General features: G+C 48.8%; 4 protein-coding genes across 5 annotated transcripts in view; 3 read left to right on the top strand and 1 right to left on the bottom strand.

The window, feature by feature from the left end:
- Positions 1 to 2: 2 nt before the first annotated feature.
- Positions 3 to 7,285, top strand: UFD1 (ubiquitin recognition factor in ER associated degradation 1). Of its 2 annotated transcripts, XM_056346640.1 has the most exons (13): positions 3 to 155; positions 513 to 619; positions 1,048 to 1,112; positions 1,350 to 1,382; positions 2,632 to 2,753; positions 3,093 to 3,223; positions 3,615 to 3,687; positions 4,410 to 4,478; positions 5,005 to 5,070; positions 5,354 to 5,401; positions 5,775 to 5,863; positions 6,681 to 6,762; positions 7,160 to 7,285. In XM_056346640.1, the coding sequence occupies exons 1-13, from the start codon at positions 153 to 155 to the stop codon at positions 7,232 to 7,234; spliced, it is 963 nt and encodes a 320-aa protein (XP_056202615.1). In that variant the 5' UTR covers positions 3 to 152; the 3' UTR covers positions 7,235 to 7,285. The 2 variants fall into 2 exon arrangements, with proteins under 2 accessions (XP_056202615.1, XP_056202701.1); XM_056346726.1 differs by lacking the exon at positions 1,048 to 1,112 and having other exon boundaries at positions 4 to 155; positions 513 to 645.
- Positions 7,286 to 8,076: 791 nt separating this feature from the next.
- On the top strand, positions 8,077 to 9,102 carry C1H22orf39 (chromosome 1 C22orf39 homolog). Its single transcript, XM_056346850.1, has 3 exons — positions 8,077 to 8,187; positions 8,268 to 8,435; positions 8,927 to 9,102. Exons 1-3 carry the CDS (start codon positions 8,164 to 8,166, stop codon positions 9,050 to 9,052), a joined length of 318 nt encoding a protein of 105 aa, XP_056202825.1. The 5' UTR covers positions 8,077 to 8,163; the 3' UTR covers positions 9,053 to 9,102.
- A 1,105-nt stretch (positions 9,103 to 10,207) lies between these two features.
- On the bottom strand, positions 10,208 to 12,605 carry MRPL40 (mitochondrial ribosomal protein L40). Its single transcript, XM_056325731.1, has 4 exons — positions 12,544 to 12,605; positions 11,950 to 12,033; positions 10,846 to 11,001; positions 10,208 to 10,517 (listed from the first exon to the last, which is right to left on the bottom strand). The coding sequence occupies exons 1-4, from the start codon at positions 12,603 to 12,605 to the stop codon at positions 10,208 to 10,210; spliced, it is 612 nt and encodes a 203-aa protein (XP_056181706.1).
- Positions 12,606 to 13,053: 448 nt separating this feature from the next.
- LOC130152568 (protein HIRA) overlaps positions 13,054 to 14,795 on the top strand; it is a 38,148-nt gene continuing 36,406 nt past the window's right edge. The window contains exon 1 of the mRNA XM_056346390.1: positions 13,054 to 13,233. Coding sequence (XP_056202365.1) covers positions 13,197 to 13,233 — 37 coding nt within the window. The 5' untranslated portion in view covers positions 13,054 to 13,196. The remainder of the gene's footprint in view (positions 13,234 to 14,795) is intronic.

The raw sequence follows: 14,795 nt of genomic DNA, 5'->3' as shown, positions 1-14,795 counted from the left end.
GGGAGGGCAGAGCGGCGGGGGCGGGCCGTGGGGTGGGGCCGGCGGCGGCGGGCAGAGCCCCGTCAGGCGAGAGAGCGGCGCGGCCTGGTCCCGCCCCGCTGAGGCTTGTGGGGAGCCCGAGCGCGGCCGCTCCGCGCCGCAGCGCCGCCGCCATGGTGAGGCCTGCGGGAAGTGCCGAGTCACGGCGGGCGGGCGGTTGGTTCGCGCTCCGCCAAGGCCTGTGCGGAAGCCGGCAGTGGTGCGGAGCGCCGGGCTGAGGGCGGGGGTCGGCGTCTCCCCGCGGGGCGCGGGCCGGAGCCGTGCCCGGCCGCCCCCTCCGCGGCGCCTGGGGGCGCGCTGCCGCCGTGTCTCGCCGCCTGGCGCTCGGAGCGGCCGTGAGGGGAGCGGGGCGGCGCGGCCTGGCGGGCAGCGGCCGGCGGCTCTCGGCGGGGCTGCCTTGCCTCGGTTCGGCAGGCCGCGACGAGCCGGGGGGGCCGCTAACGCCGCCTCCTCGCCTGTGCTTCCCCCTCCAGTTCTCCTTCAACATGTTCGACCACCCCATCCCGCGGGTCTTCCAGAACCGCTTCTCAACCCAGTACCGCTGCTTCTCCGTGTCCATGCTTGCCGGGCCGAATGACAGGTCAGATGTGGAGAAAGGCGGGAAGAGTATGTGCATGTTTTATTTTAACTAATAACCTGTTGGAAGAGTGTTTAGGAACAATTCCGAGCCGTGCAGCTTGTGGCCAGACCCGCAGGAGCCGCGGTGCCGGCTGCGGCTGGGCCCGGGTGGGCCGAAGGGAGGAGGAGGCCGCGGCCCTCATTGCCTTCTTGTGTAATTAAACAGCTGACGGAGTGAGTCCAGCTTTATGAGCATTGGAACACAGTCTTCTCTCTTACAGCCCCCTGTTAAAATCGTAGGTCAATAATAAGCCGTGGGAATTTATGATTAAACACTTCCCCCCACCACCATCCCTTTATTTTTGTACCTCACTCAGCTTGAACAAAGAGAATTGATCGACCAACTTCGTTTTCAGGCTGTCAGACTAATGCTATGTTGTTTTAAATTAGCATCGATTTCAGAGCACTTGTAAGCCCCCCAAAAGTTACCTTCAGGAAACGTCCTCTAGTGCTAGGTATTGTAAAACCTTGTCTTCCCTTTTATCCAGATTAAATTCTGGAATATCCGTGCTAGCAGGTGTATTTGTCAGGACCGGTTCTACTGAAATCTCTCACTCGAAAATGAATTTGTAGATTTTACAGTCTCCTTTTTTACGAGAAGAATTTAGAGAGAGGAATGATAAAATTGTATGTTATGGACTCTTTGTATACACATACTTTTCCTAATCTTACATTTTTCCTCATTTCTGCAGTAATTATGCCACCATCGGCTTTGGATCAACTCAGTAAGTGAATATTTTATTCTGGAATAATAACATTAGAAATAATAAGCAAAGGCGTAAGGAAATACTGCATTATTTATCTATTAAAATCTGAATTAAATAGAGAATATGAGACTCATTAGTTCAAAAAATGTATTTTGTTTGTCAGAATTAATGGGGTGTGTCTGTCTTCAAACATAGACATCTGAAGTGTTCAGCTGCCTGAGGCATGAATCAATATTTAATAACTTAATAGTGTATTCAGTATAATGGTTACAGTTAAAGTTATAGTTGAATAGAAATAACTAGAGTCCGAAATAAATTCACTGAGTATTTATTAAGGCAGGAAAGCAAAAACAGCACTGGGCAGCCGGGGGGTTGCAGCTCCATCCAGGCTCACAAATTCTGACAAGTAACACAGCCCTTTTATCCTCAGCTTCAAGGCTGGTTTAAGCAAGCAGTTATGCTCTCAGTCCCATAGCAAGAAGCTGTATATTACAAAACTAATCTATTTTTACACTAAGGTCTAAACAAAGACAAAAGTTGTCATAGTAACATGACATTATGGTTTAACATTTGCCTTGAGAAGGTACATCTTGCAACCTCATGGTTAACAGTTAACTCTTTTCTTGCCAGACAGAACGTTCTCAAATCTGTTGCAGCAAGATCATTCCTTTTGTTAAAACCCAATTTGATCAGCAAATTACCCTTAGTTACTTATGACAGTTAATCTAGTAAATTATTGTTCTGGATGCTGTTGTCTGGAGAAAAATCTGTTTTAAAGACAAAGTAAGTTATATTTAACTTAAAATGGGGAAAGAGATAACTGAATCAATAGTGTAGATTGGTTTTATTGGCCTTTTTAACTAAGTCCTCCCCCTCCCCAGCTCTGAGTTTTAGCCTTAATAAAATTTATTTGAGAAATTCTTTCAGTCAGGATTTAATTTTAAAATAAACAGGGCCTGTTAAAATTCATTAGGTAGGAGAGCACAAGGACATAACAATAATAGATTCCTCTGCTAATATGCGCTGCCAGCTCATCTCTGAGCTTGAGAAAATGTTGGAGAGGCATTTAAAGCTCTTAAGTGCAATGGCAATACAGTATTTTTGTATCTGCATGCTCTCCTGGATTTATAGTTTTGAGCAATTGGAAAAATGTGAGGGGAATCCTCTCCTATAGTTGGGCCCATTCTCTTGCTAACGTTGAGGCTCTGAAAGCTTCGGAAGTCTGTTAGTGGCTTTTAACAAATCTTTTTTTCTCCTTTCCCACCAGGCCGACTTAATATTACTTACCCGATGCTGTTTAAGCTGACCAATAAAAATTCAGACCGAATGACACACTGTGGAGTGCTTGAATTTGTGGCCGATGAGGGCATATGTTACCTTCCACACTGGGTGAGTTGTCTCATGCTGAACTGCCAAAACCTGAAGAGTAGGATTAGTGGGCTGCCAGTTTAATATTGAAGAGGCAGAATGTTTCCTGAAAGCATGTGTCTTTTCTAGTCATGTTCCTACATCAGCTTTCAGTCACAGCTCAGGTTTCCCTCAGTGAGAGTTTTAACTAAGCAAGCCAAGCAGACTGCTTTTTAAGATGCAGCTGACTTCTTCCTGAAATTAAACCGTTGTAAACTGGAGCATTTCAAGGAAGATGGTGGCCCCAGCAAAAATAGGTATATGCAAGGAAAACATCACTCATGTTGATAGTTCTCTGGATTTTTGTTTTTGTTCTTGCAGATGATGCAGAACTTGCTGCTGGAAGAGGGGGGCCTGGTGCAAGTGGAAAGCGTTAATCTTCAAGTTGCTACTTACTCAAAATTTCAGCCACAGAGTCCAGATTTTCTTGACATCACCAATCCCAAAGCTGTGTATCCTTCCTATTCAGTTATGGAGTAGCGGACAAAAGTTTTCTCCCAAACTGGAATGATGGAGCAGAACTAACTTTTCAGGTGTGGCTCATGCTCTTCCAGTATTAGGTAACTTCTGAAAACAGAAAGGATGGAGAGCATATGTACAGAGATGTTGCCAACTGCTGGCAGAAAGAGTAGGCTGGAGTGAATGAATCTTGGCTTTGAGTCCAATGAGTTTGGGTGTCCCTTAGAAGATCTTGTACACCCTAATATTTACTAAAAGGCTGTCTACAGTACTCCTGACTTTTAAACCACGTTTCGGATACCAAGGATCAGTTTTATAACACAGTAACTTTAAATCTTTGATGTTGCATTGAAAACAAATGTTTCATCTTAACATACTGCAAAGATTAGAAAATGCCCTGAGAAACTTCGCTTGTCTGACTACTGGGGATGTTATTGCCATCAACTACAATGAAAAGGTACAGTATACAAGTACACCAGTCTGTGCAAGTTTTGTTTGGATGTCATCAATTTAAGGAAAAAAATTCTACCTATGTGAAAAAAAGTACACTATATTTCAGTAGATGTGACTGCATAAGTACTTCGACTACATCTTGTGAATAGGTTATATAGATGAGTGGGTTTGGCAGCACATGTGCACATTTGATCACTCTGTGTTGTAGACTAAGCTCGGTTGTCGGATGTTGGTGCTAAAACAATCAATGCAGAGCTGTGTGGTGTTGTTGACATGCAATCCCAGATGTTAGATTTCACAATTGGTTTTATATTGGAGGAAAAAAGGGGTCAGTGAAGTTTTCTGAGTGGCTGTTTAGACTTCTTTTTGATTCGTGAGACAATAAATTTTCATGCTGTTGATGATGTTTTTACAAGTCGAGGGACAGAGTTCATCCTAAATTCAGAATTTGTTTTCAAAACTGCAGGTTGAGGCACAGTGAGAGTGCAGCAAGGCACAGTAAAAGGTAGTTACTCTAGCTCCAGCATATAGTAATCTTCTGAGTTAAAAAAATCTTTGTGCCGTGGTTCTGTAGAGACCCTGCAGTATTCAGTGCCCAACCTGAAAGAACACTTATTTCAATTTTCTTGAAGCTGTCTGAATGAAAGGAAGGGTTTAGATACAATTTTCTTGGGTATAAGTTGAGCTCTTTCATGTGCAATCTTAAAATATTCTTTACTGTTTCAGATCTATGAGCTTCGGGTAATGGAGACCAAACCAGATAAGGCTGTGTCTATCATCGAATGCGATATGAATGTAAGTTAAAGCAGATGTGGAAGGTTTGCTTTTACTGTGTCCTTCCCGAAAGGGGAGGAGGGCATCTCATTCAGTGATAGCGCTGTACCCTGTGCACCTCTAATGCTGCAGGAGAGGTAAAATCGGATGAGATAGGGAAGACGACTCGTCTGAGGGTACCCTGTCTACCTTTGCGACCACCTCTGTGGTCTCAAGCTGCATCATCAGGTGACTGTAGTGCCTAGGAGTTTAGTGTTTAGCTTCAATGTGGTTTATAATCTGAGTTTTATTTAATAGCCTTGTCTTGATTCAAACTCTGGTGACATTGTGGGGTGCTGGTTTATTGCTCTGTTTCAATGACATGCTAAAACTCATTCCTGAAAGGCTTAGTCTTTTTTAGTTTTGAGTTAAAATGTTTCAACACGCAAACCAGTTCTTTCTAGATCAAAATGGAGTGATTGGGGAGTTTTGAGGAATACTATTGCAAAGCTTATGATTAAAAGAAAAATAGCAGTCATGCTTATTTTCATGGTTCTTGTGTAAATAGGTGGATTTTGATGCTCCTTTGGGATACAAGGAACCAGAAAGAAGTGCACAACATGAAGAGACCGCGGTATGTTAAACTTCTGGTTTTCAGCAGCGTATTCCATAGAAGTCAGCCTTTCTTGTGACGGAGCAGTGAGCGCCAACACAAATTTTTTCCCTGAAACAATTTCTTAAGGCTGAACTTTACTTACCAGATGCTTTTGCTCGTGTTACTTAGGAAGTGGTTGTTTACCAACTCTTGATTTTGGAAAGGGATTGTTCTGAAGTTTTGTTTGATCAGAAATATGTGGAACTGTTTTCACATATTCTGCATATCAGAACGTGAGCTAACTTGTTTTTTCCCTTCACAGGATGTTGAAGCAGACCATAGTGGATATGTGAGTGACATAGGATTTCGTGTAAGTCCCCTGTTCCTGCTGGTTTCTGAATGTTGTGAAATGGTAAGGTAAAGTTGTCCCAAACAACCACACCGCACTAGTACCTGTTTTTAGAGGTGCTCATCATTTAACTGGCAAGTATCTGTGTACGTTTTGTGGTGCTTACAGCCAGTAACAGTACTATTTGCTGTCCTTAAAAGGGCAGTCTATAAATGGGGAACTGAAACACACTCCTACCCGCAGGGTTCATCAGCTTATATGTACCAAAAAGAAACATGCTGAATCAAATAATTAAATAAAAATGATAATAAGATTTCACAGACAATAGTACCCCTGTGCAGTGTGCTTTCAAATACAAGACACAGTTAAATTAAAACTTGTTACGTATACACAGGCATTCTCTGGTTCTGGGAACAGATTGGATGGCAAGAAGAAAGGTGTTGAGCCTAGTCCATCGCCAATTAAACCAGGAGACATTCGAAGGTATGTCTGTTTCATTCAGTTGTCAGTGAGTGAAGGGTCAATGTTTGAGTGGCCTTTGGTTGGTTGGGGGTTTTCTTCTGCTCCTGCAATATAAACAGCTAATTTTGTTAAAAATTTGCATTTAGAAAAAAAATAATCTAATCATCTAGACTGACTGTGATGTCCCTGACTACTTGAGGTGGAGATCCTAAGTTAATGTTGCCTAAACTCAATCTTAACTCTGGTTCTATAGAACACATGTAGGGAAAGGCAGCAGGTCTAGACTGGGCTGGTGAGCTGGATCAGGTGATGCACAGAACCCTGCCAACTTTCTAAAGTGATATTTGGCGTAGGGTGAAGCCTTCTTTGAGTTGGGTGGGTAACCAAAGCCAAGCCATGTGTGGGTTTGTTGGCAGTTTGGTTTTGTTGTTGGGTTTTTGGTGGGTTTTTTATTGGAAGGAAACTTAGAAAGTTTATAGACTTAGTGGAAATGTGCAGGGATGTGATTCATGTGGTGGTCTGTCATTTACACCTGTCATAATACAAATTGAACCCATGTGGAAAAAGCACGTCCATGACCCTGTGGAAACCACAGGCTACGTGGAAAGGTGACCACAACCATTCTTCTACAGCAGCTCCAGTATTTGATTATTTACTTCATGCAATGTATGCCTGCCTTCAGAAAATAATTCAGTGGTTTATCTATAGAATTATTTGGTAATGAAAATTTGCAGCCAGTGTTGGCACAATACTGATGGACGTAGAATAGGTCTCACTGTGTTCACTTGGATGGTAGGTATAAATGTTCTTTCATGATATTTTTGTGCTTCTTTTCCAGAGGAATACCCAACTATGACTTCAAGATTGGTAGAATCACATTCATTAGAAACTCACGTCCGCTAGTTAAGAAGGTTGAAGAGGTAAAAGTGGGATCCTTCCCAATTTTGCACAGAATTAGAACATTGGAACTACTGTCCCACTTTGTGGTTCCTCTCCATATTTGATTTTTCAGAGCAGGATTCTGTTAAAAAGTGGTTTGAGTTAGGTGAAAGCAAACTCCAATTCCCTTGCTTACTAACATTAACAGATTGACCTAAATATAAGTTTAGTAAGCCAGCACATACTTGTTTCAGTTAGCTGAAAGATCACTGAAATGCTCATGTTTTATTTTCAGGAAGAAAGTGGTTAATATGTAGATTCAGGATGTGAAATGTCTACAGTCAGTTGCTGCCTTGATGGAATGTTCTTTCTAACAGTTGTTCAGCTTTCATCACACGCAAGCAGCAAGTAGAGGTAACACCCTTTTTTTTTTTCCAGGATGAATCTGGAAGCCGGTTTATTGCCTTTTCAGGAGAAGGCCAGTCCCTGCGCAAAAAGGGAAGAAAACCCTAAGCTGTGGTACCTTCAGTCAGCTAGGAGGAAAATAAAGTAACAATTGCAGCATATTGGATCTTAGTTATTGCAGTTGAGAGGAGAGGTTGTTCTGCAATGCAGGAGAACGCTTTCATTGGTCTAGGTTTCATGTTTAAAACTGGAGCTGTCAAACTTGTCTTAATTTTCAGTTGAAAATTAAGTTCTAGGAATTTTAAAGGAGTGTTTTGTATGTGTGTAAGAGGGGAAAGTAGATCCCAGATAAACCTGAGAAGCAAACCCCAGTTCTGCCTTAGTAAAAGGTCTGATTCTTAGACTACATCCTCCCCTCTTACATCCTGAGTGGTGGTGGTGGTCTCGTGCTGTGTTTGGCATTTTCCTCCCTCTCTGTGTTCTGCCACAGTTTCAGGTAAACTTTTTGGTGTGGTGCAGAGGAACGCTAGCACTCGGCTGTGCAGGGCTTCTCTGCAGGGAGCGTCTTCGATCTTCACTCAGGTGTTGGGGTTTAGGAATCGTTCTGAGTAATCCCCTGAACTTGCTTTTCATAGCCGTAATGAATAACATGCCTTTCGTACTAGCAGTGTAACAGCACGTGTAGGAGAGGCGACCCCGGGTTCTCTGCCGGGCGCTGCCGAGGGGGGACGGAACTGTGGTGTCCCGCGGTGTCGGGGGGCAACCGGTGCGGCTTCCCAGGTGCCGGCGTGGCGTTCCCGGGCTGCCGCCCCTCTGCTCGGCCCAGTAAAGGTGCCTCGGTAACTCCCGTGCGGCTCCGGTGTGGTCATTGCGGAAAGAACCCGGGGCGGTGAGGGCAGCCGGAGCGGTCACATGGCGCCCGGGGGCGGGGCGGCGAGGCAGGTGTTTGTGTCGCCCTTCGCCATTGGCCGGGCCGTGGCGCTCTCAGAGCGGCGCGGGGATTCGCTGCGGGGCGGCGGCCCTGCGGCGCGGGCAGCATGGCGGGCGGCGGGAGCTGGCGGGTGAGCGGGGTGCGGGGCGGCGGGGGCTGAGGGGCCGCCATGGCGGCGCGGCTCAGCCCGGCCTCTGTGTCCGCCCGCAGCCGCCGCGGCCGTGCGAGGACTACTGGTGGGAGTGGAAGCACTGCCGCGGGCTGCGCCACGCCTTCCACCACTACTACGCGCACGGGGAGCTGCCGGCCTGCGGCCGCTGGCGGGACGACTACGAGGCCTGCCGCGCCTGGGAGAGCGGCCGCGCCGCCGCCGCCCAGGTACCGGGCCTGCGGGGGGGCTGGGGGCCCTGCCGGGCCTGGGGCGGCCTTGCCGTCCCGCGGGGGCGCTCATGGTGTTCGGCTGCACCGGCTCCTGCGCGCCGTTGTGTCGGTACCCTGCGTGGCAGCAGGGGGTCCCTTCGTCGCGCCCAGCGCTGCGCCCATACAGGCAAAGAAGCGTCCGGGGGCTGCGGCAGGGCAGCCGCCCCAGTCCCGGGGCGCGGGAGGAGCGGAGCCCTTCAGCTGCCTTCAGCCTCCCGGTGCGGCTTCTGGCGGTTCCATTCAGCACGGAGGAGTCGGAGGCTGAACGCAAACGGGACACAGCTAACAGCCTGCATCCTGGCTCATTTAGAGATCGTTTGGCACTTGCCTTTAAGCATGCTAAAGCTTGTTTTCTCTCAGATAGTCACAGCAGGAAATAAGCTCTTGAAGACCGGACCATCTACCACTACCGTGGTAATTTATTTATTTTTCTCCCTCCTGTATTTCAGGAAGCTTTGTGCAACAGTGAAAGAGCTCGAGTTATGGAAAAACAGAAACACGCTCCAGTGTGGAAGCTCAGGAAGAGCCCACCACCTGACTGGTATCTTCCACTTGACAAAGACAAACCAAATTAGAGAAATTGTTTTGCTCTTTGCTCAGTCATGTAATACACAATGCAAAATTATGCTGGTGTCGGGTTTTTTTCTTCCGTGTCATCTTGAAATTATACAGCCACAGCTCTTCCCTGCAGTAATTTAGTACTCATTCAAAAATACTGAGAATTTATTGAAACATCTGGTGTTTTTTAAAGGGAGAACTGAGGTGTTTGATTTGATTGTGATCTTTTACTACTGTCTTACACTTCAGGATTTCATCTCAGCAACTCAGCAGACAGCTTCCACGTTAGCGCATATGCTATCTAGCTCCTTTTGCTAGACAAGGACCTCTTCCCCTGCCAGCCAATGCTGTGCACTTTTGGAACAAGGTACCCACCTCAGGCTTGCCAGATGGGAAAATAAAAGCAAGCTGGGATTCCTCCCTGCCAGTTCAGAGCAATCACAACCACTGGCATTTAAAAGGCATTTCCCAGATTCACGATTGTCATGGGTTAAGCTGCATGGGAAGCTGCAACCCTGCCCCTCTGTGGAACAGCTGTCAAACAGTGGGGTGTTGTCGATGGCAGTATTCGAAATTACTGCAAGAATAAAGGTTTTACATGAACAGAGAGAGATCCATTTTCTTTTAGGGCAAACCCTTAGAAACTTAGTTATAATAGTTACACGGCAATATATTAAAAAAACCGAACAATTTTGGCTTTGTCAACAGTATGTTTTCCATTTGTTTTCCCTCTTAGATGCACAAGTACTTCACCGAAGTCTGAAAAGAAAGGCAGTCAGCTGCCGCCACCCTTATGGTACAGACTGAGGCAGTGACTGTGACACTTTCCTCCTAGCATAGGAATCTTCCAAGTTACGGTTTATGCAGAACAAAAAAAATGCTGCTGGGGAGCATAGGGAGGGATGAGAGATGTAAGCCCAGAAATACACTCTGTGAAATACTACTTCTTTGTCTTGTTCTAGCATGGCACGAGTGTAAGGTAGTGTTTTGGTGGGTGTCTTAACTAGCTAGAGAGCCATTTTAAAAAATCAAACAAACAGATACTTCATTATGTTTTTTACAGTCACACACCTACAGTATTTTAACCTGCAGAAGGAGCTGTTTATTCTTACTCCATTCTTTCCTTCTTCAGTCAGCTGAGTAGCTCATGCCAGATGAACACCGAACTCCCATCACTGCGTATATACTTTGGTGATATCAACACATTTTCCTTCAGGAGGATCATAACCAGGAAGCGATGGGGTATAATTAGGTCCATCTCTCTCAAAGGGGAAAAGCCCCTCATCTCGTCTGATTGCTGCCTGATACAGCTCTTCAGATTCAAGGCGCAGTTCCTTTAGTGCCTCTTGCTGAGCTTCTACAAGGGTCTGAATCGCTTTCTTTTCTGCCTTACCTTGTTTCTGCTTAAACAAACACCACTTCTTCATAAGCAAAACTCTTCTTTCAGTTTCCTCAAACGACAGAGCAGGAAGGCTTCGCACCCTGATAAAGATAATGGAGGAATAGCCTGCACCCCAAAGAGCAAATTTGAAAAACAAGAAAAAAAAACAAAACAACAAGAAACCCCGCAAATATGTTTCATTCATGCAGTGTCTGAGGTCTTCCAGTCATTCTGATGGGAAATTCATGTTACTGTTTTTTCACTGCTTCTAGCAGAAGCAAATAAAATTTGCCTTCCAAGTTTTTGTCCTCGTAGAAGCAGATAAGGTTTTGTGCCAAGGCTGGCACTATATCGCAGTTTTGCGGAGAAAGAAATTAGAAGTGTTTCTACCACGGATGCAAGCGTATGGTGAAAGACAGTCCTACTTACCTGTTGCTATCCGAGTACTTAAGTGGCGTTACAAAATCCTCAATTGGAATCATTTCTGGGGCAGCTTTTTCCAACTTTTTAATCTTCTTTTTCATACGATCTTTCTGTGCTTGCTCTCTCTTTACATCCACTTTCTTCTTCTTCTTTGGTTGTGCTCTACAAAGGAAATTACATGAACGAAAGAAGATATTTTCTCATTTAATTCAACGCCAGCAGCATCCACTTTCCTAAAGATTGTTCCTTCCCATTGCTTAATTTGGTCCCTAATAGAAGTCCCAGCCATTAGCTTTATTCAAGTAATGTGATTTCCAGGAGACACTAACATGTCACGAGGCATTTTCTGCAGGGAGAACTGTACCTGTCTGAGAAAGTAACCTCCTGTTTTGTGCTGAACATCAGAATGACCTGAGCAAGTTCCACAAAAATTGAATTGGAATTGTTTTGCACTGGCTCAGAGTACAGCAGAGCAGCTAATCCGTTTATCTGCAAGTAGACCTGTTGTCTTGCATTAAAGAGGAGAGCAAGTGGTTTTACACATGCTTCTAAAATTCCCACATTTGGAACCAAAGTCAGGCTGCAGATGTTACTTTCCTGTCATCCTCCACACAGATCCAATATCCTCAAGATACTGGGGCATCTATACTAATCCTCACAGTGGACCTGTGGACAGCATTCCTGCCTGGCAGACTGAAAAACCTTTACGGTGTGAAGCAGTCTCTCCAATGGTACCTAATAGCTACTGGCATATTTTAAATCTAGCTGCATCAAAACAAACCATGGGTACCAAAAGGTAACATATACATAAATGCAGGCTGTCTAGTATAGCACTTCATATGGAATTACTTTCAGTTAAGCTAGGCTTTCATTTGCATCGTTGCTCCAAAGGGAGTTTTGGAGCAGAGCGTAAATCCGAACATCTCCAACCACATTCTGCGGCTGAGAAACCAAATACAACTACACACCAGCATAAAGTGCTACTTGTATAGGTTACCACAGGACTTAAAAGCAAACATCTACAGTTCAAAGTTAATTTGGACTTGGGAAAATTGGTGTTCCCCTAAGGATATAAACACTTGTACGTAACCCCATGGAAGTTGTGCTCACCTCACGGGGAGAGACGCCTGGAACGCCAGCAGCGAAGTCTGCCAGTGACTCCCTCGGGATGGAGCCGTCTGGGGCAGCCACGAACTGAAGGAAAATGAACATAAAGCATGAGGAGAGACTGACTTATGCACAAGAGCTATTACTCATAAATTACAATGAATTTCCAGTTAGCGTTGGCTCCTTAATTCATGACAGTATACAGCGTTTACCCAGAGATGAGAACCTCAAACCCTTCAGTAAAGTAACAAAACCCGAATTTGGGCTGTTTGTTATGAATCCAGCAGGTAAGGAGAGGTGAAGCAGATACATTTTGAAGATGTATGAATAGGTTAGCGTAATTTAATTCTTAAGCTCTGATAACAGCCTCTCTGAAGGGCTGATTTTGGAGAGGCAAAACCACCTCCGGTGACATTAGGAGGAGGCGCCGTTTCCCAGGTCTGGGCGGGTATCGCAGCGGCCCCGCCCGGCGGGGGCCGGGCCCGCACACCCCGCGTGCCGGGGGGGGCCCGGGAAGGGTGGCAGGCTCAGGGCGCCCCCAGCGAGGAGCGCTTCGCTGGGCTTCCTCCCCCCGGGGCCGGGCCGCCGCAGCCCTACCTGAGCCGGACGCCGCCGGGCGCTACCAAGGCCCCGCAGAGCCGCCGGGCCGCCGCCAACATGGTTCTCTCAGGCTGCCAGAGGTGCGCCCGCGCTCCCAGCCGGCCGCGCTCCGCGCCCCGCCTCCCCTGTTCCGGGCCACAGGCGTTCCGGCCGGTCTCCCCGCCGCCAGGCCTGAGGGAAGGCCCCGCCCCGCTCCGCCGGCTCCGCCCCGCCCCGCCGACATTGCTTCGCTCCGCCCGGCAGGGGGCGCCCGCCCGCACCCGCCCCGGGGGCGGGGCCGCGGCGCCTCGCGGGATCTCGCCCCCCGCCGGCCGAGGCGGGGGAACGCTGGGGCTCGGGGGCGGCTGTTTCCCGCCGGGCCGGTTAGGCGGTTGCCAGGCGCCGAGTTCCGGCGTTGCCGGGAGCCGCCGGGAGCCGAGCGGGGGATGCGGCCGGGCGGCGGGGGCTGCGGCACGGGCGGCGCCGAGGCATGGAGCGGCGCTGAGGCGGCTCCGGCCGGCGGAGGGGGCGGGCAGAGCGGCGTGTGGCGGGGGCCCATGGTGGCCGGCGGCCGCTGAGCTCCGCCGCTCGCTCGGCCGCGGAGACAGCCCGGGCGGAGCCGCCCTGGGGTCCCGAGGGCGGAGGCCGGCGGGGGCCCCGGGCGGGGAACAATGAAGCTCCTGAAGCCGACCTGGGTCAACCACAATGGTGAGGGGCGGCCGGCCGCGCCACCGGGCAGCAGGTGCCGCGGGCCGGGCGGGCAGGTGCGGCGGGGCGGGGGGCGGCAGGCGCCGGCCCGGGGCGCGGCACACGCGGGCCGCGAGTCTGAACGCGGGGGGGCCGGCTCCCGTGGCGGCCGCCGCCCGCCGTGCGCGGGGTGGGGTGGCCGCGGCGTGCTCGGGGACCCGGCCGCGGGCAGGTGGCGGCGGCAGCAACAAGTTTTCCCCCCGGCGTGTCCCGGGGGGCTGCGCGGACGCCGGGGGCTGGCAGTGGGGCGGAAACGAAACCGGCGTTGCCGGGCGGTGTGGCTGCCAGGGCGCCGAGCGGGGCTGGCGAGCGGGCCGGGCCGGCGGCCGGCCCCCAGAAGATGGCTGAAGGGAGCGGCGGCTGCTGGGGGCACGGTCGGCCCCGGCTGCGGGGGCTGCGCTGCTCGCCTTGCCGGCGGGCACGCTGGGCAGCGCACCCCGGGGCTTGGAGGGGGCCAGCTTGAGCCACGGGGCGGCGGGTGGCCGGTGCCGCCGCGGGGGCCCCACGTTGCTGGGTCAGGTTGAGCGCTGAAGCCCCCAGATGCCGTGAGCTGCGGCAGCGGTGGGCCGTGCCTGCCCCTGCTCTGGCGGTGCTGTAGAGGTTTGTGAGCTCAGGCGCTTCCCGAATGGAGCGTGGGTACCGGCAGAAAGCTGTGGGTCTTCCTAGCGTGGCCAGTGCAGGATAGCATCAGTGTTACATACTTACACCGCTTATGAGGAATTTCTGAAGCAGTGTTCCTGACAAAGCGGTGAGAAGAGCCCTAACATGAAGTGCTCGCTTCTCTTTATGCAATTTTTGTTCTCAAATTCATGGGTACAGCTTTATTTCAACTGCAAATTGTATGCCCTGCTATAAATGTCAATAGTTGCGACTCATCTCGCTGACTGGTATCTAGAATAAAACCCAGTCAAAGACCATCTTATTCAAGCGGGAAAAGTGTGCTTCGAGTTCAAAAACACAGATGCAACTTCACAGCTGCCTTTCTGTGTGCATTGTTGTCTTTGTAATCGTGCTGCAGATTTTAAGAACTTTAACTTAAGCTTCAAGTTTCTATTTGCACGCATCTTTACTTGAAGTGCTCTCCAGGGACCGTACAGTCAGCAGATGGACCTAGGCTTTTAACAAAAGGTTGTAGTGAACTGAAAAAATGTGAAAGTACTGTATTTGAGATGTTTTTTATGTTTCTGCTTGGTTAATCTAAACAAATGTAGCATTTACGTCTTAGTTTCTGGCAGGCTGTGGGCAGCCTGTCCTGTGCCTCTCTGGATCTTCAGTGGGAGCACACTTACAAGCAGTTGAATGAAAACTTTCAGCCTAAATCTTTGCCAGTCACAGACGGTAGATCTGTCACCTCTTTCCTCACTTCTTTAACGGGTGCATCTCTTGGTATGAGTGTGTATTTGAAGTCTGTGGCAATTTAAAATAGTTCTAACCGTTGCAGGAAAGAGTCTTCAGCCAAGCAGTTTGCAGCGAGGCTCCGTTTATGCAGCTCTGTGATACTTTGCCTAGTGGCTAATGCATTA

The sequence above is a fragment of the Falco biarmicus genome, chromosome 1, assembly GCF_023638135.1.
Source record: "Falco biarmicus isolate bFalBia1 chromosome 1, bFalBia1.pri, whole genome shotgun sequence".
In the NCBI taxonomy this organism is placed as follows: domain Eukaryota; kingdom Metazoa; phylum Chordata; class Aves; order Falconiformes; family Falconidae; genus Falco; species Falco biarmicus.
This window is presented reverse-complemented; position numbering and strand designations above follow the sequence as displayed.

Bases quoted from the DNA above. Each gene is read 5' to 3' on its own strand.
- UFD1 (XM_056346640.1), top strand. The intron at 3,224-3,614 runs GTATCCTTCCTA...CATACTGCAAAG, and splicing joins ATCACCAATCCCAAAGCTGT to ATTAGAAAATGCCCTGAGAA. The intron at 5,071-5,353 runs GTATGTTAAACT...TTCCCTTCACAG, and splicing joins CACAACATGAAGAGACCGCG to GATGTTGAAGCAGACCATAG.
- C1H22orf39 (XM_056346850.1), top strand. From the start codon at position 8,164: ATGGCGGGCGGCGGGAGCTGGCGG. The intron at 8,188-8,267 runs GTGAGCGGGGTG...GTCCGCCCGCAG, and splicing joins CGGGCGGCGGGAGCTGGCGG to CCGCCGCGGCCGTGCGAGGA. The intron at 8,436-8,926 runs GTACCGGGCCTG...CCTGTATTTCAG, and splicing joins GCCGCGCCGCCGCCGCCCAG to GAAGCTTTGTGCAACAGTGA.
- MRPL40 (XM_056325731.1), bottom strand. From the start codon at position 12,605: ATGTTGGCGGCGGCCCGGCGGCTCTGCGGGGCCTTGGTAGCGCCCGGC. The intron at 12,034-12,543 runs GTAGGGCTGCGG...ATTTTCCTTCAG, and splicing joins CCCGGCGGCGTCCGGCTCAG to TTCGTGGCTGCCCCAGACGG. The intron at 11,002-11,949 runs GTGAGCACAACT...TTTCCTTTGTAG, and splicing joins CAGGCGTCTCTCCCCGTGAG to AGCACAACCAAAGAAGAAGA.